This window comes from Sander lucioperca, chromosome 15 (genome assembly GCF_008315115.2).
Source record: "Sander lucioperca isolate FBNREF2018 chromosome 15, SLUC_FBN_1.2, whole genome shotgun sequence".
NCBI classification, from domain to species: Eukaryota; Metazoa; Chordata; class Actinopteri; order Perciformes; family Percidae; genus Sander; species Sander lucioperca.
In genome coordinates this window covers 20,584,747-20,609,044 of record NC_050187.1, presented here as the reverse complement: position 1 = coordinate 20,609,044, position 24,298 = coordinate 20,584,747, and the positions used below count along the sequence as shown (strand labels likewise).

Here is a 24,298-nt window from a genome sequence, read left to right as displayed (position 1 = left end):
CATGTTGATGCACATGTTAACGTAAAATGGACAGAAGATGTACTTCGTTTTTATATTGGTAATACAGGTAGATAGTTTCTGATTTCAAATGTGTGCAAAGTGTAACAAAAATGACAAATTTGTTTAAAACAAAGTTTATTAAAATATATAATTCTTGACGTTCATGATTTCGTTTGTCTAAATTTTAAGAGTGATTATTTGCAACACAGGAAATATACTGTAAGCAATACTGGGAGTGCAAAAAATAAAAGCAGACAGGTGTGATTATGTGAGAGGAGAATGCTAAGTATTGTAAGACCAAAAAAAACTGTATGCTGTATTTGCATATATACTTACTTTGTAATAATATGATTTTGTGAAATAGGGGCAGGACCAAATAAGCTATCTGCTTCCGCCTGCTCCTTCTCGAACTAATCCTTTTTATATTTTTATTTTTGTGTTTTTTTGTTTTTGTTTTATTTTGTAGTTTAAAATTTTTTGTTTTGTCTTGCAACATTGTTGATTGTTCGAGATAAATAAATCAATCAAATGAAATGAAATGAAATATCAGTCTGCTATGACATCAGCAGAGGATGTTATTGCATATTTCTGAGGGATGGTAACAGTGAAGAGGACTGTAGATTCGGCAGCAGTAACGCAGACAGCTTCTCTGCAATGCTCCTTAGGAAAAAGGCTTCACAATCTTCATTGAGATATAGTTCTGTGGATATAGAATAGACAAGATTAAAATTCACACATATTACAAAATAATTGGAAAAACAATGTGGGATGAATACAAAATATAAATGGCAGCTTCAGAAATAATAAAATCAATAAATTATCAGTAAACTAAGAAATCTTACCGGTAAGGAGTAGAACATGATCCCGAGGAACAAGATAACCAGAAGAAGAAAAATCGCTGCAATGAAAATCCATTTGAATCTGCGCCAAACAATGAACTTCATGGTCTTGCAAGGGTTTATAAACCAGAAGAATGAAGTGTCAGGGCGTCTGTGGAATAGAGAAAGACAGCAACATTCACATAATTCACGTGAAGCAATTCATAAGAGATACAAAATCATATTTTGGATACATTGTTATTGTTTTAAGTTCTCCGATTTATTACTTGGGTGGGTCCAGTTTGGGATTCATGTTTGGCTCATCTCTGCCTTTCCCAGCAGGTCTCTCCTCCAACTCCTTCTCCTCCACTATTTCCAGTGTCATCTCTACTTTCCCCTGTGGAGTTTGACACACAGTCTTAAACAGTAATCAGAAGAAAAAAAACGTAACTCCGCACTGTACTGTGGACATAAACATACACCAAGCACATGTTTCCCATCCTGCTCGATCGCACATGGCCACCAGCCTCTTACAGACTTCTGGGAGAATAGTGAGTTAGGCGGTGGTCTTTTGGAGGAGACTGAGCCCGCCATCCCGGGCAACATCTTCAGGCTGCATTTTTCTGGGCTCTTAGCAGGAGAGATCAGATTGAGTAAGTCCAGCTCAACTGAACCTGTAACAGATATAGATAGAAAATAATAATTTGTCTTTTATTGCAGCAGTCCTCTCTAGCAGAAATAAATCTTTCAAAACCTTCCCTTTGTGTGGTCATGGCATAAAATGGGGTTAATATCACTGCTGTTTCACCTAAGTAGTCATCCATGGAGAATTTGTCATTGTCCCAAATCTGGATGATCAATTTAGGAGGAATCCTAAATTCTGTTTTGTCCAGATTCCAAAAGTGTTCCTGTAGAAAGACACACACTTTAGATCATTACCCGTCATCATACCAGCCCAACAAAAAAAAAGGATATGGTTATGAACAAAAATCCCTGCTGCTGATGCAGTGTTCCTGCTCCATGATCTCACTCACTTTCCTCGAGACAACACACAGCTGTTCTGCAGGCAGGTAGTCAAACCCAAAGATGAACCTCCAGTTGAAATTTCCATCACCATCCAGGGATCTGTAATGGACATCTGTCTTCTGCTTGTTGTCCTCCATACCTGGCATCCATCTAGAATGTTAAATTCAGATTAGCTATGTGTTATATAAGTACCTATGCTAAGTACCTTGCTATATGTAAGTATCAATAAAGGGTTAAGGTAAGAGACAGGACAAGTAATGTACCCTTTAACGTAGATGTCACTCATGTTTTCTCCAGTGATGCTTGTTTCGTCCAGAGTGACATCAGTTGTGTTCCAAATGATGGCCCGTAAGACGTACCTGTTTTGAATATAGCGTTATATTTGACCCTTAAATGCACAATGATAAAACAATATTTTCTGTGTGTCTCTTACTTCTTGGCTTTGCGTGGAGTGATATCACATGGGGGCCCTAGCAAACCAAGGCTCTTGGGGAAAACGTCTACCCACATTTGAATGTTCCCCTGTATTTGTAGAAAAGGATGACTCTTTAAAAAAAACAAGCTATCAACAACATTAAAATGTTAATTTCGCAGAGCACCATGTTCATACTTTATCTCTACTACCTGTAACTCTACTAAAACAAAATAATGCGGTGTTACTGTTGTTGCTTTAACCTGAGACAGGTTGGGTTGGTGGGAGCTGGACAGGGTTCTGGTCTCCACATGCTCTGGTACCAAGCACTGGGTTCTGAGGACATGCAGGGCCAGCCTCTCTCTGGCTGGGCCCAAGTGCGGGTGGATCACAGTGTTTGCCTCTGTAAAGGGCATGGTAGATCACAAAGTTTAAGGATGAAAGGATTATGTTAATATCAAAGAGCCAAAATGAGAACAAGATACAACTGCAGCATACTAATTCATAATTGTTAAATAGTCTATTAAGAACATTTAAGAAATCAAGACATGGGCATTGATATAGTAGATATAAGTTATAATACTACCAAAAATATGATAATAAGGCATTTGAGAATGGCAGTACCAAAATCTTGCAGGTTGTATTGTTTTCCTGCAAAAGACAGTGAGCTGCCATCTCCCTCTATGCGTGGAGGAGGGATGCCTCTCACTCTGGCCTCATTCTGGAGGATCTGAGAAGGTTTCAGCTGGTCTCTCCACTGATTGATCCCTGAGCTGCAAGAAAGTTGTAGCTTTGTAGGTTTGGCTTTGAGAAACTAAAACACATCAAAGAAGAAGTCCCTGGCCTACTCTGTAGGACGTCTCAACTGCACTGTAGAGATTGTACTGTTAAGAGTACATACTTACACACAGTAAGTCTGTGGAAGACCACAGCAGGACCTGAAACGAGACAGGAGTCTGTTCTCCAAATCGATTACTGTCTCACCCACTTTTTCATCTCTGCTCAGTAAGTCATAGTCATACACAGCAATCTTCAGGTCCTTGTCTTGAGGCAGGAAGCAGGACAGCTCAAACATCCTGGACAAAAATGTATGTAATGTATGTGTTGCTCCTTTACGTTCCTACTGTGGCCGTAATCTTTGAAGAAATAGAAAACGAACATACATTCTAGTAAGATAAACACATTACTGTCTCACCTCCCAAACTCTGGATTAAGGGTTTTTGGTTTGTAGTTATCTCTGTCATCCAGTGTTTTTCTTCCCAGTGCAATCTTAATGTATGGGTCACACTAAAATGAAAATGCATAAAAAAGATCTTAGCTTCAGTAGCTTCCATCATCTTTTTCACCAAATAAAATTTAGAGAGTGGTTGTCATTCAATTCTTTATTACTAAACCAGGGTGGTTGTTCAGTTGCAGCTTCATTTAATACTCACCAGGCCATTTGTATCCTTAGGCTGCAGGTCAAGACAGCGCACCACATAAATTCTGACCAGGCACTCCTGAGGTCTGCTCTCAGGAAGCTCTTTGAACTGGCGGGGTGGAGCTGGCACCCCTGGATCATCGGGCAGTGGGTAAATCTTGAATGAGCCCTGCATATCACCAAATAGGACAGCACCATTAGTCACATAACATCTCTTCTACAATATAATAAAATTCAATGAGGAACTATATTCCATATCAAGGTAACCACAGATTGTAGAATCACAGATGGTAAATTCATTCTCAGTGGTTTGTCATTCTTCCTGAAAAATAAGCTGCTAAAATAAAAACTCATAAGCTGTCCAAAAAATTAAAGTACGTGGGTCTAAATATAAATTAACTGATTGCCTACATATCTATAATAAAATGCAACTTTATTATCCACTCAAAGTGGGAAAGTGTCTTTTACTTACCATTACACAATTCAAAACCTTAATCATAAAGCATATATTTGTAAATAGTAAAAACTAAATCGATGAAAGAGTTTATCATCATTAATTTATTCCTATTCCTTAATATTTGTAGGTCACTAAACATGGTCAATCTTTTTAAATATTTTTTACTGCCTTTAATTATCAAATATGCATACATTACAATAGAATGATCCATATAATCCATATATTCAGGACAGGATGAAAGTTGTGGTTTTCAACTCCAGAAGTACTATACACTGTAGCAAACTATCCCTTCACAGACATACCAATCTGCAGGCTAACTGTCCCTCTACTGTGTTTATGAAATTCATAAATGATCCACCAGAGGGCAGACAAAGGCTAGAAAAAGTGGCTGTGCAACAGCGAAAGCAGAGATTTCTCAAGTTACAATAGTTCAGGTATAATTGGATGCTGAGTCACACAGGGATACTTCCTCAAAATTTGGCTTTGTTACCTTGAACTCTCCCACCACAGTGGGATCATCTTCCTCATCTTCGGTCTTCCCTCGCTGAAGTTTGAAAGTGCAGCAGAAATCAGTGAGTCCCTGGAACTCTGCAACCTCTTCTAGTTCACTGTTAAACACCTGAAAACCACATAACACAACGACACAACACAGAAAGAAGAACACAAATTACATCTATTGTAGTCTGAATCAACAGAAGTACATTTCCAGGATAATTTCCCTCACTTTCCGTTCTCTGTGTGTTGCCGTTCTCAAAATCCCTTCTATACAACAAACTTAGAGCTTGCAAGCTACATGCTGAAAATGGCATGTTTTGAATAAAGTTTGGATCGTGCAACAAGGCAGGCCTGCTTGGTTCTTTCGGGGAATAATTGTAAAGATTTACAAAGAATATGTCTACAGCATTTACTATCTAACAAAGTAGACACAGGGATACACTGGTAGGAGCAAACTACCTTTAACCATGTATCCAGCCATGTATCTATTGTGTGAACAGTAAACTTCATTTAATATTGTATGCAGCGTTTTCTTTGTCAGGTGCAAATATTCCACCAAAACAAGTTCCTTCCTGAGACCATTTTGCAGAGCCACCATCGCTGCGTCCAGAGCTTAGCGCCGCCCAAGATGATTGTGATTTGTTTAAAGAAATGCAAACAACCCAGAGCGTTTTTTTTCTCCTATCCCAGAATGTATGTGTGGTGTAGCCAGACCTTACTCTACTGCATCGTGGAGATAGGTCTGGCAATGCGAGACTACACATATTGTATATCTACTGCATTATCTGCTACACAAAACTAAATCAAACGTTTTATTATTGTGAGCTTTCAACCTAACTAAGTATACTTGAATGAATGCCTTTATTGTCATTGCATTTACGTACAATGAGATTGTACAGCCACTATAGTAAGGTGCATCATTATAAAACATACAGTATATATGTAAAACTAAAACTAAAACTCATCTTGCGACACATTCATTGCACACACACACACACACACACACACACACACACACACACACACACACACGTACCAAATACATCTCACCCATCATTCATACCAAACCCTCTCTCGTCTTTCCTACAAACACATCCTAACCATAACACAAAAGCATAAGAACACAACTTTCCCACTCTCACACTAAGTGGATAATAAATATTCTAATGTGATAAAGTGCTGAGTAACTGTGCAAACCGCATCATTAGAAAAGTTTAAGAAGTTTAGCTTCATAATTTAAGACTGTTATTGCTTTGGGAAATAAGCTATTCCTAAATCTACTAGTCCTTGTGTTTAGACATCTGTAATGTCTCCCTGAGGGCAAGAATTCAAACAGTGGGTGACCATGGTGAGAACAGTCTTGTGTAATTTTGGTGGCTTTTGAGAGCAGTCTTAAGTTGGCAATTTCCTCTAGTGAGGGAAGAGGACAACCAACGATCTTTTTCACACCTTACTTGTAAGTTTTCACAAAACTCCCACATTTGTCTTGTTTTTCTGTTTTGGATATAATACGACTGCAAAGTCTCATCAAAAGTAACAAGAACGAGGACTTTCTGGTCACAACCCTGTCTGTCACAGCTAGCTTGCTGCACCAACACAAACAAGGAATCAAAGAAAGATTAAATCAATGATTGTGTTTTTCCCAATGTGCGACGACATGTTTTTACCTGCAATGTGTCGTATCCCTTTTTCAGGTAAGGCCCACACTTTTCCTGCTCTCCAACAGAGGCATAGAACTTACTCCACCAGTCTACTGCTTCCTCCTCCTACACGATAGAAAATAATGATGAACTTAGTATTTTTAGATATGCTATCTATCAGTATCTGTGAAAAGAGAAAATCTTACAGTTTCTGGTTGGAGCTGCAAAGTGAGAAGCAAACAAAGAATCAATAAATGGAAGTAGACAGAAAATATTGTCTCCCACCTTTTGTGAGTGCATTATTATATACCTCAGCTTTCACGATGGGTCTCTCCTCAATGTCTATGACAACATCTCCCTGGGCAGCTGCCATCATTGCCACTGCAAAGTCAATGGAAACAGGATACAATAAGCCTTTACTGTATGTAGCTGACTGTGTATGTATCTGCCTAAGTCCATGCATGTGTGTATATACCTCTAGTAGACATGCAGGCTTCACTGTTAATCCGATACGGATCACAGCGGAACTTCTCCAGGCAGTCAATGGTGCACTGACCCACCACAGGTTTCCTACCGAATGGCCGGTGGTCAATTACCTTAAGCACAATTGGAGGGGTGTACATCTCCTCTTTGGGAAGAAGCTAAGGTGAGAAAACAATAGAACAGACCCTGTAAGAAAATATGGAAAGTCTACACATGAATATATATTCAATATTTATAGAAAGTCTGAGGGGTTGTACCACTTTGAGCAGCAACACAGATCCAGGGAAGTTGGGGTTCTTTTTGAAGTTCTTGACTACAGCAGTTTGAGCAATCACACCACCACACTCCACTATCAAACTGGGGGAAGAAACTGTGGCCAACTGGTAGGTCTTCATGTTCCTTAAGCCCCAAGTCAAGACCTGGGATCAAATAAACACATTAACACATTTAGAAAACTAGTCTGGGCAGATTAAGGGTCTAGCATGATGAAAGGAGGATGAAAGGGAGATAGGGAATAACATAAAACCACAACACAAGTCTTAGAGTTGGGCTGATCTTGTCTGATCATGTAATGTGTGTGAAGTTAATTTATAGGGGCTGGCTGGGCTGGAGCAGGATGCCGTGATTTTGTACCTCAATTGCAGTGAGCTGCACTACAGGCCTGATTCCCTGGGGAACCATGTAGAGCTTCTCCCCCCGGCGAGGAGGCAACAGGGGCAGATCTCCGTCATTCACCTGGAGGGCAAAGTACAGAATCACCTCAGTACAGTTTAATAAAGTTAAAGTTACAGTATGTTTCCTCTCATCAGTGTATTCTTTACCTTGTTCTTCAGTAGGAGCTCGGCAGCCAGCAGTATCTCCCCAGCACTGCTACCTTTTTTGGTGACCGGGAACCACAGCAGCTTCGGGCTGCCAGCCACACTGGGGTTAATTTTCACTACTGGAGGGCATGTACAGCGACCCATGGGTTCATCTTTACCCTTGTAAATAAAACACAGCAGCACACAAACAGTTATCAAAGCCTGATACACCGCCATGAACCCCATTTGCATTTTTTAAAAGTCTATATGCCTATGTGATTTGATTTGGCAGATTAAATATTCAACATACTACTTTATCACTGTCGCACAGCTCCAACACCACATCAGGAGGGTTGCGGGCAATAGTTTGTGGGTCTCCGTAGATTTCAATGTCCTCAAAGATGAGAGTCTGATCCCATGTGGGGTTCAAGGTGGACCTAATGACTTCTGTGGTCTTACTCACATGTAGGAATGACACATGGGCGTAGGGATCTGACGAGGACCAGGAGTATTATTTTGATGAAAATGTGAGACAGAACGTGTGAACCTGTGATGTTTAATTTCATTTTTACTTTTGCCAAATTGTACATCCTGAGTAGATTTCATTTATTCCTCTTGCTCAGGCTTGTACTTTGTCTGGTTATTCTGAGCCACAAGTTGTTTGCTTTATTTTTACCTGAGAAGCTGTCTTTGTCCATGGCACAGAGATTCCTCGCCTGATACACGTACACTCTAAGATGGTAAAGGTAAGACCCTAAAGAGAGATAGCATCAGCATGTTTAACTGTATTTTACAGATTTTACTGAGGTCTTGATTCAATGTTATCTTGCATCAGGATGTTTGAAGAAACACTCGGCATGATTGACCAGGAATTAACTTTATCTGACCCAACTACTTACTGCTAAAGTGGCAGGAAACAGTGGGTGTGTTGGCACCAAATAGTTTGGCTGCATCCGTTTTACTGGCTTTCTCGTCAACATCAACTCCCTGTTAACAAAACACAGGATGAGGTGCTGAAAAGAAAACTTAACAGCAAACATTTAAGAAGAAATTAGAAAAAATGAAGAAAAGAATGCAGAACTAAAATAAACTTCCTGAGTGATTTGCCAACATCTGACAGGAACAGGCACATGCAGGAGAATAATGACAAGATATGACTCGGATGGTATGAAGTAACTGTAGTTGCCATGACAACTGCCTCGTTAGGGGAAATGTAGGAATACAACACATTTCTAGTAATGTTTCTCAGGGGACTTAAGCAAGGGCAGACTGGCCATCTGGCATAGCGGGCACTTTTCCGGTGGGCCGACGTGCTTTTTGGGCCGACACAACTTTTTTGTCCAGCCCATGAACCGGCCCATAAAGGTGGTAGGCCTAGATCGGCGGCCCATTGTTTTTTCAATTGACACTGGGCTGCTGGCCCAAAACACTTTAGTCAAAAATATCACATAGGCTAGGTTTTTTTTTCTGACAGACGCGGCCCATGAAACACGTAGCTCAGCAGCCCATTGGTTGTTTTCTTAATTGACACTGGACTGGCCCAATCATATCTTTAAACAGCACCCTTTTTGGGATTTCTGCCTGCATGCAGTTTCAGTGTGCATCTGCCAGGCTAGAGTTGGTATACATATTCAGGGGAGCGCAAGGACGGGTGGTATTTGTGATCTTATTTGGTGGGCCGGTCTGGGCCAAAATGCCAGGGCCGATTTTTGGTCCTTTTTTGGTAAGTAAGACTCACTAATGCCCCTTCCAGTCTGAAGATGGCAGAGGACCCGATGCAGTCAGATGGGACCATCTTTCTTCTCCAGCGGCGACGGCGGAACGTGTCAGAGGAGCGCTCCTTCCTGTGGAACTTCCAGCCAATCAGGGAAGAGTATTCCCAGCCTTCCCCTGGTTCTCGCCTCTGCGGAAGAGACAAGGATAGCAGAAGAATGAGAAAATGCATAACATCTCTCAAATCTACTTTTTTTCCTCACCTCAGTAACAGCCATTTTATCAGATATCTTCCTCCGTGGTCTTCTGAGTCTCTTCCTGCGATGGACATGATACATTTTCTCTGTTGCAACCCAGGATTTGGGCTTATCATCGGGAGGAATGGTAACTCCGTATTCCCAGCCTAGTGCCAAAGGAAACACACAGGCATACACATAGACCAAGTTAGACTTGCAGTTTTTCAAACATGAAAACAAGATTTTGATCCCATAATTTAGTCTTAGAATTCATGTTACCGCTTTCATCTACAGCCTTGTTGCTGTCAAAGCTCCAGTCATCCTCCCAGCTCCATCCAGGTGGACACTCAAACTCTCCTGGGCTTTGAACCTTTTCTCCATTCTAGACAACACAGACCCTCTGTCATTCATTGATGTGATGTATAGGTATTAATAAACACAAAATTAATGATAATTGAACTTGTAAATACATACACATGCTGAGTGATTGCAGCTTCACAAATGCAAATCAACACTTATAATACCTAAACCTGCATTACCCAATTTCTTTGGCTAGTTGGGGCCTGAAATTCAATATTCACTCTCCTTCCAGCTTTGTTTTGCTCTTTATGTACATATGTGTTATTTGTTTCTGTATTTATTTATTGTTTGTTTATTTAAATTATGGTTTTTATGTATGCACCATCAACCAAAGCATCAAAATATTTTTCTGATTCTGATACTAACTCCTGAGGGAAATATCTGGTTCTTAAGATGCTAAATGCTCCTTTATGTTCACCAGCTAGTTGCTAATTGTATTTGTTTGACTTTTGTTGCTGGAATGTCTAGAATGAAAGAGATTTAAAACAGTCCATGGCCATGAAACCAAAACAAATAAGCTGGAAATGAACATGAATAGACACGGCGTTTGTCCTGTTTTCTTCACCTACCTTTTTCACAAAACTTAAATGTGTGTATGTGTGTGTATGAGAGCAGTAGGTTGTACCACGTCTGTGTAGGGTTCTGCAGCGGGCTTCCACTCCCCACCAGGGAAACGTGTTTCATTCTGAAAAACTTCATCTGTGAACTCTGTATGGCCCGCATCTGCTTCTGTCAATAGGCTGTAGAAAACACCACCACAGCACAGAGGTTGATGAGAAGCTTTGTGACTCAGACGTTAGCTATGTAGGACCATGACAAACTGAGCGGAACAGCTCAGGAAGACGGGCTTCAGAGAGCTAAAATTGTTTACATGAGCCTTGATGGGAGAATGTAAGCAAAGAAGTAGGAGGCACTAAGGGAGGGAGGGAGACCTCCTTACACCCAAAAAACTGGCTGATGCCAAAATTCCTTTTCATTTCCTGTGATTGTGTCCACATTGTTGCTGGTACAAGCATTGATTTATGACTACTGCCAATTAATAGAGCATAGAACTGAAATATGAACAGGATTCTTGAGGGTGTTACATAAACTGCACATTGATAACAGGATGTTTGTACTTGAGACTGTACAAGCAATGAATCACAAAGGACTGTGTGAGTGTGTGTGCTTCTGCATGATAAAGTGAGTTTCTTAAATGTACCATCGCTCAGGGTCAATGAACCAGTCTTGCTCCCAATCCCATCCCCGTGGTGGCAGAAAGCGTTCTCTTTTCAATTTCACCTTTCCAGTCACATCTGAGAATTTATGGCGACCAACCAGACCGGTAGTTCCCCACTTCCCTAAAACATGGGCCTGGTTCTCATACTGTGAAATGAAAGTGAGAGATAACAAAACGTGTATCAAATTAAATATATATGTAGTTAAAAAAGGGAATTTTGTGTGTAGCTACTGTACCATTTCAGCATACACACTGAAGTTTCCCTCTGAGAAGCTGTTGAACTTCTTCTCATTGGCAGAGAGACCGAGCCACATGTTGATCCGCAGCTGAACAGGGACCTTCAAACCTTTGTTTTTGTCCATGGGGTACTGACAAACAAACATTATGAAAGTAGTTCTATAGTTGACAGTGAAATATATAATTACAAATATATAAATGTGTTGCTGTATGTTAGCTAGTTTTGTACCTGCATGAAAATGGTCTGGGTCCGTCCACAGTGTTTGCCACGTGCCTCTTCGCTGAAGTTGGAGTACAGAATCTCGTTTGCTGGGACTCGAGCATAAGCCACCCGCTTCTCTCCTCTTAACATCCAGATGATCACATCTGGCATGCTGTTCTGAGGCTGATGGAGACACAACATAATGTAACATTTCAGTTACATTCCCATTGACATCTTTATAAGCTACATAACATCATATTTTTCCTGACCTCCTCTGCCAGCTGCTGGATTCTGTCCAACCAGTCCTCAATGTCACCAACAGTAGCCTTGACATCTGTGGCCTCCTCTCTCACGCGATTGGCCATCTCTCTAATACTGACCACAGCAGCATCACGCAGCTTTTTCAGCTGGAGATCCAGTTCAGTCACATTGGGCTGACCCTCCAGCACTGGAAGCTGGAAACTGTCAAAACTTTGTTAGTGAGAGTAATGTGGGATGGGAACAAAACAAGGTAAAACAAGAACATGACTCAACCCAAAAAGCCACCTGCAAATGTATTTGACCTAAACGCAATAACCACACTACAGTTTTCCTAATGATATGTTGCTTATTGCATTACTTTATAAAACCCACAGGTCCAGTGTAGGATTTGTCTGGTCCTGTCTTACCTGTTCAGGTCCTCAAGCATGTGGTTGATGAGTTGGATCCAAATCTCTTTCAGATGTTCTTCAGACTCCTTGGCTAACATGGCTGTTTTTAAAGTGGTGAGATGGGACTCCTAAAATAAATCACAAAGAGAGATTAAAGTATATTACTGAGCAGTAAAACCTGTGTAAACATGCACAATATGTGCCACTGTGACTTATTCTCACCAGTCTCTCAGCGATGAAGAGGAGAATGTTGACAGAGTCCAGACGGTGGCTGATGTCTTCCCAGTATGATGTGAGAATCACTACAGGCTTAGTGTCAGCCCAGGGCAGGTAATAGTAGTGATTACCTGTGGGATACAAAATAAATACACACAGTCATTTTAAACACAAGTTGTGGAGTTGACCGCTCACTAACATTTGGTGTCCATGTTGTTGATGTTCTTATTCTCTTTGGTTTCATGAGCCCTTAAACACAGACTTACAGCATGGTTAAAAGTTTAAATAAAGAACTGTCAAATGTCCACTGTTAAAGCAAAGTTGTAATGATATATATACTCCATTGATAATTGTTATTTATTTGATTTTTAAAAAAAATAAAGAATACATTCAACAAGGTTGGAATACTATGTAATGCATGTGGAGCTCCTTCATGCTCCTGAACAAAAACACCCTAGACTATAAACTGGAATACATTTTAGAGTCCTTTTTTTAATTCTTGCAGACTTCTTCTTTTCATACCATCAAACATAGCAAAGCTGTACTGGGTGGTGGACGACAGGGGCTTGCAGGTGGAGTCCAGCTTGTTACCGTAGTTACCAATGCTGACTTCGAACTGGATTGGCTCACCCGGCTCTTGGAGCATGCACGCGCTGTGGAACACAGCGCACAGAGAGTACTTCCTCCTCCGTTGGTATTTCTGCAATCAATTAAAAAGGATGTGGCAGTGTAAGACTTTAGGGCAGGTTTATTTTTTTCCAATCAGAAACTTCTTTTGCTCGACACTGTGTGTGAGCTACTGATATTTTCTGTAGGAGAACTCTTAAGACCCACATTGCAATAACATTGGAAAAAAAGCAATTAAGCAATAATGAAACCTTGCAGATTCAAAACCTTGGGCCAAATATAAGTAGACAGTAATTACAGTATAACAGAGTTAGAGTACACAGTGTATACCTGTGCCACCAGTATGTCATCACTGGAGATGTCATCCACATTTTTATCAACCTTTCCATCCAACTGAGTGGACAGCTCAACAAGGACCCTCCCCCTGTAGGCGACCCCTTCACCCTGCGACAAATCAAAAAGCAAAAACCTCATGTACGCATTGTCATACAGGTGAAATATTGTGTGTCAATACTACAGTACTGAACCCTTTGTACTGAGCTGATTGGGTAGTCTTACCTTTCCAAAGTTGAGTTCCTCGTATGGGTCGGGAAGGCCAGTAAATTCTCTTGGGCTACCGTACAGGTTGACATAGCAAGGCCCAAAAGCTGGGAGAAAACCAATCTCTGATGCTGCTGTGCCTACTGTAACATACAGACACTTTAAAACCCCCACCTGGACAGTTTAAAGGCTTATAAAGCAATATGGTGTATGACAATAGATACACAAACAGATGCTGAGGGTTAAACAATCAGCGACAAAGCAACATGTTAAAACATGCAGATGACCATTTCATACGTATAGCCCTTGAGTCTGTTTCCAGTGGGGAAAAAAAAACATACATATTAAATGTCATATTGCAATATCAAATTATAAAACACTGACAACAAATATTACAAAAATATAGATTACATGATTACCTTCAATCTCTCCACCTGAGGAAGACATTTTGCTGAGATTAAAAAAAAATGTTCCTATGGCATCATCCTTGGATAGACGATCCCTGCCAAGAGTAAACTGGCACGTCAAATATGGGTTGTGATATTATTGTCACTTATGCAGCTGTGTATAAATGAACTTGCTCTTACCAGTCATACATAGTCAACTTGACGCGTTCACACATGGATGGGAACTACAGAGGCAACAGAGGCATGTGTTTATTGGTGCTGAAGGTTAAAGTGTTTCAGAAATTTTAATCAAGCCCAACTTCTTACCTTGACTTGGAGATTGATAAGTTGATTCCACTCTGGGTTTGCATTTTTTTCAATGGTTTTGGTGCGCAGCTAAAAGAAAATTCCATTGGATATAAATAATATTCACACAGTAAGAACAAATAAAACATTATTTTTCTTTTTACGTAACATGAAATACCTTCTTGCCAGCAAAGTTGACTTCCACATATGGATCCACCAAGTTTTTCCTGTCTCCCTCCCCTCCAAAGACCTGTTTTACCGTCTGAATAAAGGCATCATCCACTGCAATGTAAAGTATGTTCTAAATAGAAGTTTTTCAAGGTGATTTGACGGCATTAAACTACAATTGTGGCAGGGATTTATGGGTCACTTACTCTGTGGCATATCCTCAGCACGGTAGACTTTGAGGCTGAGTGAGGCCCATCGCATTGTGACACCCGCTGGCACCAAAAGATTGCTCTCTATGTCATCCTGCTCCTCACTTATATCTCTCTTCTCAGTCTGGAAAGAGGAGAGGAGAGAAGAGGAGAGGAGAGGAGACTTTGTCATGGTCTTTTGATGATCTGTACTCTGTACTGTACTCTATGTCTAGTAGGAAGAAACTTGATGGTAAAAAAAAAAGAAGGTACACGCACAAGCGGCTCATCTCCAGTGCCCACAACAGCTATGCTGACTTTCAGGTAACCTCTGGCCCCCGAGCTAGAGTCCTCAGGATCACTCAGGAGGAGCCACTTCCTCATTATGGCATGACCTGGACAATAGCCAACACATTCAAACACCTAGAATATAATATATACAAACTAATCTTAATTTTTCAGAGTATGCATTTTAAATGGAAATACTGACCTGATTCATCATAGATGTAGCCAACATCCAGCTGGGTAAGCAAGAAAGAAAAAAAACATTTTACTTATCATAAAATTTGAGTCCCTGCTAGTGAGTGATAAATCACTACAGGTCAAAATTGAAACAAGCAGAGATAAGGACGTAAAAGCACTTCAATTGTCATACCTTGAACTCTCCCATTAGACTGTCAGATCTGAGCGAGAAGGAGTCATAAACCTGGCAAAAAAACAGCAATTACAGCTTCAGAAAGACTTTTCCTGATTTTAAAACCACATAATGGACAGCTTTTTATTTTTGAAAAAGAAAATTGCATTAAAAAGGAGTTATCTACGCACCCGCAGACTAATGCTCTCGTCAAACAGTTCTGAGGGGAGCATGTTAACATTGTAGAAGAACATCTGAGGGACAGAAACAAGTCATAAATAAATGAGTATTATTATTTACAATCAGTAACACAGACACACTTTGTTATCAGTGATTGTGACAAACATTATATGACTTACAATTTATTAAAGGTCCCATGGCATGAAAATTTCACTTTATGAGGTTTTTTAACATTAATATGCATTCCCCCAGCCTGCCTATGGTCCCCCAGTGGCTAGAAATGGCGATAGGTGTAAACCGAGCCCTGGGTATCCTGCTCTACCTTTGAGAAAATGAAAGCTCAGATGGGCCAATCTGGAATCTCCTCCTTATGAGGTCATAAGGAGCAAGGTTACCTCCCCTTTCTCTGCTTTGCCCGCCCAGAGAATTTGGCCCACCCATGAGAGAGAGACATCATGGCTTTCAAACGAGCAAAGTGGCAGTTGGTCAAGGCCACACCCCCACCCTCCACCTTGCCCCCCCCCTCTCTCCTCCTCAATAGCTACAGACACAGAAATGCACATACTAAGGAAAGCTCATTGTGGGACTGGCTCTAGTGGCTGTAATTCTGCACCAAGGCTGAATTTCAGGAAAGAGATTTCAGATACAGTATTAGGGGACCAAAGCATCCAAAGAGCACCATGTCATGGGACCTTTAAGCTGAGATTATTATGATTTGGCAAAAACTAAGACAAAGGAAAATGCATATGAGAGGAGTTAGATACGAGAGAAAGCCGAAGGCACTGCCTTTCAGGTCCACTGTCATATCACCGCTGCCGATATAGAAATAAATAAATAAATAGAGGGTTATTAAAGCTGGTGTGGATTAATTCGCAAAGAGAAAAGATTAGTAGATGTTGACAAGCAAGACAAAGGGGAAAGTAAGTGATCACTAATTCCTTTTGACAGAATGTGGTATTTTTTTGTGGACACATTACCTCGTCAAAAAACGGGTTATTTCCTCTTCTAATTCTGGTCCTGTGGGTGTGTCCGCATACATTCACCTTAACCACTGGCTTGATGTTGTTGCCAGGCAGCTGTCGACCCTCGATAACCCGAATACGAATCTGAAGTTCGCAGGCAAAAGTGAGACGATTTATCTGGGTCCTTTTTGAAAAGGTACCATTGATTCATTCGGGTTGACAAATACCAACTTAATCAGTACAAACACAAGCCTGCTCAAATACATTACATATGACCTGTTACAGGAACAAAAATATGTTACCAAAGAAAACCATGTGTGAAATTGCTTGCCCTAATGCAGCAGAACTAAAAGAAGGTTTACATGTTTGCAAATGTTCTAACATGAATGATAAATGTTATAATTCACTATCTTTTGGCTGCCCCCCATCAATGTAAGTTTGCACTCGTGCAGCCTTGTCATTCATATGATTAATTCTAACAATTCCACCCTAAACTGGACAATACCTGGAAGTCTTGAGGCTTATTGGCCAAGGCTCTATGCTTCTTACGGCTGAGACGTAATGGTTTGTGGCTGGGTTTCCCTGGCTGGTTGGGTGAAGTGGGAGCTCCTGGGCTTCCACTCTGACCTTCTCCCTCCACGTCTGCCTCCCCCTCATCACCCTCATCACTGTCTCCTGTGGAGCAAAACCACAATAATCACAACATTCTTTGAATCAATATTCCAAAAACACTCTGATTGAAAAACTGACACCCTGGTACTGTGTGATGTATCTGCTAACCTCCTAACAACATGGAAGACACCTTTATTTTATTAAACGTGGTTTAAATCCAGACGACAATAATTAGTTTCTTTCTGTTAGGGGATACCCAGTGACTGTAAAAAATGGGAATACCTTGAAAACCTACAAGCCTTACCAGTAATATCAAAACAGTTCTAAGAATAGTGATAACAGCAGTTAATAAGCACCTTGCACTTAATTGGAAGACCCTATCAAAAGTGATTCTATGAGTTTTTATCCAGTGTTAAATATGAAAAAAACATAATTTAAGGAAAACCCCAAATTTAGTTTATGAAGTTTGGGCCCCCTTTTTAGATATTATAGAAAAAACATAATCCAGTTGCTGAGAGGGTTACAGCTTTTTATATCGCTTGTTTGTGTGTTTATTGATTGATGTACTGTATGTCTTTGTGTTTTTGTTTGCTTATTATTGTTCCTCAGCAAGGATACCCTATGGACATTTTCAATGTGAATTATTGTAAAGGAAATTTACTATCTCTTCTCATTTCTTAGATTAACTGTCTACTTACCTGCATCCACATTAGTGTCTCCCTCAGGTTGATCATTAAGGTTTGAGGAAGTGTTGGCAGGTGGCTCATACCCAATCGATAAATTAATGGTTGCCTAAAAAAAGAAAAAGCTTTCTCAATAAACATCAGTTTTACTGTATATGTCTAACACCAAAATAAATGTCATAGGATTCAGCAAATGCAACTACTTCCTGCAGACCTATACAGACAGCAGGCACCATCTACTGCCAGAGCTGAAGCTGCTTAAGCTGATATTCTGTGTCATAAAATTGCAGTGCAAGCATCACATGTAAGTGCTAAATGTATTCACCCCAATAGCCTGTTGTTTCTCATTGATTAAAGGCACATTCTTGAATGGGATGGACCTCAGTTGACCACTGGCCAAGTCTCTCAGAACGATTTTTGCCGAGCCAATGAACCTGCAAAGCAATCACATATATTTTCCTTTGGTCAGACAATTATACATATATCTGCAAATGATTTGGTTCCATAATATGTGACAAATGTATGCCATTACCACGTGAGGAAATAGGAAGCAGTGTTTGTGACTGTAATTGCTCATTGCGTTGGATAGTTAGTGGTTTCTACTTCCCAATTCAACTTCTTCACATATAATGACAAACCGAGCAACAGCACCTACTTTTTATACCAAACAGAAGTAATGTAGGAACAGTGATTGATAACCACAATGGATTGCAACACATTGGGTGTTTTTTTTAAATATCATTCAATTTGACTGGCTAATTTGGGCAAAAGAGCCATTTGGGAGCAGCAGTAACATAATTCAAGAGAACAAATGGGCTGCTTTGCTGTGTCACAAGGACCAGCTGGTTACACATAGGCAAACCCTAAGATGATGAAAATGCACAAGAAAAGGCAACCACAGGCATGTACTGGGCGCTGTGTGCCTAGTGTAAGGGTGGACAAACATAAAGCAAAGGAGACGGGTGAAGTAAGCCGCAGGCAAAAGCATATTCATGATTATGCTCAGACTCTGTTTTTCTTCTCTCTTGTTCTCAACAGTTGTGCCATTATTTATCATTACACATGGCTTGGAAAAACTAATTGTTCTTGGAAAGCAGGGTCAACTATAAAACAGAGGAAATCTGGTATGGCAATTTACTGTCTCTACCACTGCAGAGGCCAACATGTAAAGACTAGTTTATAAAAATTGATGTTTGTATACATAACTCACCTAATGAACTAGAAAACAAAAGTTTGAACTCTAGTCTTAATTTAGAACTGCTTCATTGAAAAAATCACAGTGAAAGTGCAGAAAACAATTTGTCTGGCATACCGATATATTTTACACTACTTCCATATCACTTTCAAACAAAGCTAATTTGGGGGTAAAACAATCTTTGCCAAACAAACTGAGCAGTCTTCAAGATGGTTTAACTTGATGGTACCGCAGATTAGATACCCCTGATAGGCTCTTTGAGTCCCATTCCTTTTCATAGTTTGTCCTAGATTGAAGAAGTAGAGGAGAGTTGGTCACAAAGTATTGCCTACATGTTCAATCAAACATATTTCCCTCCAGAAGCTTTACCCTATGTCTAAAGTTTTTTTTGCACAGAAATACAGGCTGAGTTACAACTAGTCATCACAGATGTGCCAATGACAAGCCAGCACAAGCTCTCTTATTCACCCACCTCATGCTTTGCAGCCAGTGATCATGGGAAAATATCCAAGTGCGTGTGTGGTTGACGCAGACACCCCTCCGCCCACCCCCTGTGCCTGCCCCAGAATAATTTATATTATACACTATCAGTCACTAGAGACTAGAGTGAAATTTTAATACTTGGTCTACCTTCTTCAGAAAGACAAAAGGAGTCAGACTTACAATGTTTCAAAATGCATGTATGTGCCTAACAAACAGATACACATTAGAAAATTAAACAGAGTCATAAACAACATAGCAGTTTGAGTCTATCGTAGGAAAGGTTAAAAAGTGACTTTTTTTCCGTTTAAGGCAACATTACTTAGAAATGGAGTGCTAATGTTAGGTAGACAAAATTCTATACTAACACTGCAAGTCTTAACATGGTCACAGTGAGTCATTTGGTTATATAGCTCAGAAAAAACATGCTGGCTCTGCTCCTTAAGAAAAGATCATAATAACTACTCTCAACCACACTGTTAGAATGAATAGTGAGGTTGTAGTATCGGTAGTAGTACAACTGCTAAGAAACAAGCACTTTCACAGATTGTGATCACACGTCTACCTTCTTAAAAGGTAAACCTTTAAGGTGTAGTGAGGTTTTCCCTTTCAGTCTTTACCTGCACTACATAGCGCAACATGGGTGTTTGGTTTTTCTATAATGGAAGGACTGAAATACTCAGTCTTGGGGGAGTTGTTTACATTGACAGGCTCTTCTCCCAAAAGGCAGGAGTGTGTTTAAATGATCAGTATTGAGTCATACTGGGAGGTAGGCTGAGGGTCCTGTATTCATTCACTCAAAAAAAAACCAATGTCTATAGCACAATTTAAGCACACAATAGGAAATATTATATCAAAATTTCAATATGTGATGCTTGTCATACACATACTTGTCTTTGCCGATTGTTTCATAGTCTTTGACAACAACACTGATGAATGAAGATGCATCCAAAGAAGAGCCTTTCAGATCAAATTCAAGCACCTGTAATGACATGGAAGATACATTTACAATCAATTAAAACAACATACAGTAGTTTTAACTGAGGCAATAGCAGCTCTCATGTGAGTCAAATTTCCCAGTCAACAAACTGTAACTCTAACACATTAAGTTAACTCTACTTGACTTACTTCATCCCATACAGGATTCAATGCACTGTCAACTGCTTTGGTTTTCTTCTTTTCACCTGTAAACACAATGAACAGTATTATTCTGTTAAATAAAAATCATAATCTGCTGTTACAATATTATGTCCTAGATAAAACAGTGGACACAAACACTTCTTCAAAAAAATAAACGACATTTTACAATCTGCTGGTAACAGCCAAACACCTAATGCACTACAAGGCATATCATTTTTGTAAATATAAAGATCAAGCCTTGTAGCCAAAGAAAGTTGCTATTATGACCTTATAAGGATGTACTCTTCGTTTTGAATATGAATCACTGCCTAAATATTCGAATTAAGCTCTAAGACTAGATGCATACTGTAAACAGCTACAATTAACTGCAAAAAAAAGTGATGTTCAAAACCTTAAGTATGACAGAAAAGATGATATCTTGATAGAAAGTAAAACACTGTGTACATGATCATGCAGGCCGAGAAAAGAGTTAACAGAGCATACAATAGTTTCCTCAGAGAAAAAACTCAAAGCAACAGTCTCACCTCTAAAGACAACTGCAACTATTGGATCTGGGTTTCCAATTTTCTTTTTGGGGATCCCACTAGCGGACTCAACAATGATCCGCAGCATTTTGACAAATGTATCCAGAAAAACTAATCATATTCCGTTGAGAGAGAGGGAACTGAAACTCACAGATGTGCAGAAGGGCGAGTGGATACCGGACGGCAGCCTCCCTTGTGAGTCAGAGGCGTACAAGAAACACACCAGCCAGCCTGGGTGAGGAGGGTAAGTAGGCGAGAAAGACACACAAAACTGACCTGGAAAGGACATCCTAGCTTTGTCATTACCTCTTTTTTTTTAAAGGCCTCACTTATAACTCATCACTTATTGCTTGGCATCATGAACTATGAGTTAAATCCGTAGGTTAAATCATGCACCTTTCAGGCAAACCAGAGTTTTTCTACTCTTCTCTTGTACTGCAGCGCCCCCCAGCAGTGGCGTTGTAAGTAATGCATCCTTCGTATCGGATATTACGATTTAATTTAAACTAACGTGCTAGCTTGAAGTATTGTTTCCAATTCTATTATTTGATGAGATATAATCATAACTAAAACACATGTATAATTAGGTCACAAAAGACGTTGCTCCAGAAACAATATTGTTGTTATTACCAAATTTACGCACGGAACTGTTCGGGCTGCTAGCGTTATGTTGGACGGAGGGCGATATTTTTTTTCCTGCTATGGCCACGCGAAGACTCGCATTCACACACTACTATTGGCTGCTATAGAAGGGCGGGTCTTGGCGTCTAGGTAAAAAAATGTGGCGGACGGAGGAGTTTAGGCGGTGGCAGCTGTCCAATACAATGCTATGGTCCAATGACAGTTAAGCTTGCTGCCTTCCTCCCTCCCAAGGTAATGCTAACTTAACGTTACTACAGTGGACTTAAAAGGGTTTATTCATTTGAACATTCTGACGTGGAAAAGCAACACGTTATATTCACTGTAGTGGCAGTAACGTTAGTTAATAACTTACCGCTAACGTTAGTAACGGTAACGTTACTTTATCAGCATTTTATGCTATCTTAACTGTTTTTATTTCAGCTAACACGTTAACATAGGGTAACGTTGGTTAACATTATGTGGTGTAGCTAATTTTCTCTTGTGAATGTTACGTTAACGTTACTGGCTAACAAACCCAGCTTCCAAGCAAGTGTGAAAATAACGTTAACGTTATCTGTTGGGTAACTTTAAGTTGGCTAACCTAGCTAGCTAACGTTATTGTTACTTATTGGCTGTTATGGAGCTTTCAATCAGATTCAGAAAATCTTGATCTTGATTCACACGATCTTGATCTTGAGATAGGCCTATTTCCTTTTCTCTCTTTTTTAGCACTGGGCCATGTTTACGCGTAAAAGTTGAGAAACAGTTTTCAACAGTTTCTCTTTCAGGGGTGTGATTCTTCCGGATAATTCCGGAAATCCTGCTTTTCTGACCTGAAAATGAAGCTCTCGTAAATCATGCAAATCCGCTTTTGTTGTCGCAAGGCACGGGTCGGGGGTGTCGGGTCCGTGTACTTGGTGGCCAACGGATTTTCGTTTTGAAAGGAAAAAAACAAAAACGAAAAACGGCCAGTTTCCCAATTACCATTAGTAAATAGGAAAACAAAAAACGGAAAACAACCCATTATTCGTTTTTTGTTTTGATATTAAAAAACGGAAAACGAAAAACAATCTCGTTATCCGATTTTCTTTGATGTATTTGTAGATGGAACTCGGAAATTAAAATGTGTGTATAAATCTTATTCCTTTGTCAGTACCCGATCCGTACCGCCTGTAAAATCCGTTCTGTGCACTGCCTGATCAGTTCTACGCTTGCGCGAGCACCGGCATACTTCACAGCTCTATGCACGCATTGGCGTAAGGATGTTTGGACATTCCCGGTTACCGGAAGAAAACATTAGACAGTGACAGTAGACCGTTATGATGGCAAAGATGAAGTTTACAAGGTGTTTGCTGGAGTTGCCTAAAGTATCTGTTAATGATATACGGAGCGTCGTCCGGCCATCCAGTACAACACCATGTAGCAAATTAAATAAAGGCTTCAAATTTTACGTTTCGTCATTTCTTTACAACTTTGAAGGTAATTTGCTAACGCTAGCTAGCCTGAGCTAGAAGCCTTGCTTTGGTGTTATAAGTCATGACTCCGTCCTGCTTCAGGTTAACCATGTTTTAAATAAAGTTTAAGCATGTGTATACCTCTCACTTCATGTGTTTGTACTTTTATGAAAGTATCAGGTAAAAACAGGGCTACAAATGAGATCTCTGTGAGAGACCAGCTAACTCCTAGCAAACTATTATGTAGCTCAATGCTGGACATTTCACCCCTAATTTCGGTCACTTTACTGTATTTGTATTTGTTTAGTATTTGGTTTAGAAGCCTTTATTGGTGATTTTTTACGGTACAAAGTCCTGCTATATACGTACATAGCTAGCTATATGCTCCGCTATGTCGCGTTAGCATGCAGCTACAATAGTTAGCTATGAGTATGCTAACGTTAGATTGTAGTGGAACGAAGCAGCACTTTCTAACGTCAAAAATCGCAGACCAAACACTACACAATCGGACATGTTTCAGCTGGAATGTGACCCGGAATTGGGGAGAATTTAACAACATTGCCAGCTAAGATGACCGTTAGCATGTAGCTACTATAGTGTTTACTGCCGTTAGCATGTAGCTACTATAGTGGTATACAGCAGTGGTGGCTGGGAGAGCTGTCATCCCATCTTCAAAAGGACACTTATGTACGTTTACACTTCATCGCATTAATAATAGACAGTCTATGGTTATTAGTCAAGACGAAGTATTAGGTAAAAACATTAACGTAAACAACACAACAACGATGTCGCTACACGGTTTTGGATCAGTGACAAGTTTCGAATGTTTGTAGCTATGACTATTGTATAATAAAGATTTAATAAAAAAAGATTTAATAAAAAAGTTGTAATGTTTGGTCGTAAAGTGTTGACACATGTTACTTATATACAGTCTATCGTGCAGGCAGAACGGATCGTGTACCGACAGTTACAAATCGCACAGGGACATTGTTAGTTTTCTACTACGTAATTACGCGCATCCACAGAACGGATCTTACAGGCAGTACTGGCCAATAAATGCTATTGAAGGGCGGGTCTTGGCGTGGCGGGAGTAACTTCCGGGTCACGAAAAAAATACCAATGCAAAATTAAGGAATACGACTTATACACACGTATTTTAATTTTCGAGTTCCATCTACAAATACATCAAAGACAATCGGATAACGAGATTGTTT

At 40.0% G+C, this 24,298-nt stretch overlaps 2 protein-coding genes across 3 annotated transcripts in view; one reads left to right on the top strand and one right to left on the bottom strand.

Annotated features, from left to right (window-relative positions):
* Positions 1–454: 454 nt before the first annotated feature.
* Positions 455–21,194, bottom strand: myofl (myoferlin like). 2 transcript variants are annotated; one of them, XM_031305971.2, is made up of 53 exons: positions 21,010–21,193; positions 20,474–20,529; positions 20,236–20,327; positions 17,996–18,104; positions 17,686–17,779; positions 16,881–17,050; positions 16,391–16,519; positions 15,425–15,487; positions 15,255–15,305; positions 15,090–15,120; positions 14,879–14,994; positions 14,618–14,744; positions 14,422–14,525; positions 14,265–14,333; positions 14,139–14,182; positions 13,971–14,053; positions 13,570–13,694; positions 13,342–13,455; positions 12,907–13,084; positions 12,391–12,515; positions 12,187–12,296; positions 11,788–11,980; positions 11,546–11,701; positions 11,316–11,447; positions 11,062–11,225; positions 10,486–10,600; positions 9,780–9,882; positions 9,528–9,667; positions 9,290–9,454; positions 8,451–8,538; positions 8,228–8,305; positions 7,862–8,043; positions 7,573–7,731; positions 7,385–7,486; positions 7,009–7,170; positions 6,744–6,909; positions 6,579–6,649; positions 6,475–6,489; positions 6,296–6,394; positions 4,624–4,752; positions 3,690–3,845; positions 3,452–3,543; positions 3,162–3,332; positions 2,881–3,029; positions 2,520–2,659; positions 2,278–2,366; positions 2,108–2,203; positions 1,853–1,994; positions 1,627–1,726; positions 1,299–1,492; positions 1,106–1,215; positions 843–990; positions 455–700 (listed from the first exon to the last, which is right to left on the bottom strand). In XM_031305971.2, exons 1-53 carry the CDS (start codon positions 21,095–21,097, stop codon positions 662–664), a joined length of 6,123 nt encoding a protein of 2,040 aa, XP_031161831.1. In that variant the 5' UTR covers positions 21,098–21,193; the 3' UTR covers positions 455–661. The 2 variants fall into 2 exon arrangements, with proteins under 2 accessions (XP_031161831.1, XP_031161840.1); XM_031305980.2 differs by lacking the exon at positions 6,475–6,489 and having other exon boundaries at positions 21,010–21,194.
* LOC116051035 (cone cGMP-specific 3',5'-cyclic phosphodiesterase subunit alpha'-like) overlaps positions 21,123–24,298 on the top strand; it is a 21,140-nt gene continuing 17,964 nt past the window's right edge. The window contains exon 1 of the mRNA XM_035992522.1: positions 21,123–21,204. Within this exon, the coding sequence (XP_035848415.1) occupies positions 21,163–21,204 (42 nt within the window). The 5' untranslated portion in view covers positions 21,123–21,162. The remainder of the gene's footprint in view (positions 21,205–24,298) is intronic.

What these genes read in the sequence shown, in the direction of transcription:
- myofl (XM_031305971.2), bottom strand. Translation starts at nt 21,097, where the DNA reads ATGCTGCGGATCATTGTTGAGTCCGCTAGTGGGATCCCCAAAAAGAAA. An exon ending in GTCTAATGGGAGAGTTCAAG is followed by an intron (nt 15,121 to 15,254) that starts GTATGACAATTG and finishes TTGCTTACCCAG; the next exon opens with CTGGATGTTGGCTACATCTA. An exon ending in TCATGTTCTACTCCTTACCG is followed by an intron (nt 701 to 842) that starts GTAAGATTTCTT and finishes CTATATCCACAG; the next exon opens with AACTATATCTCAATGAAGAT.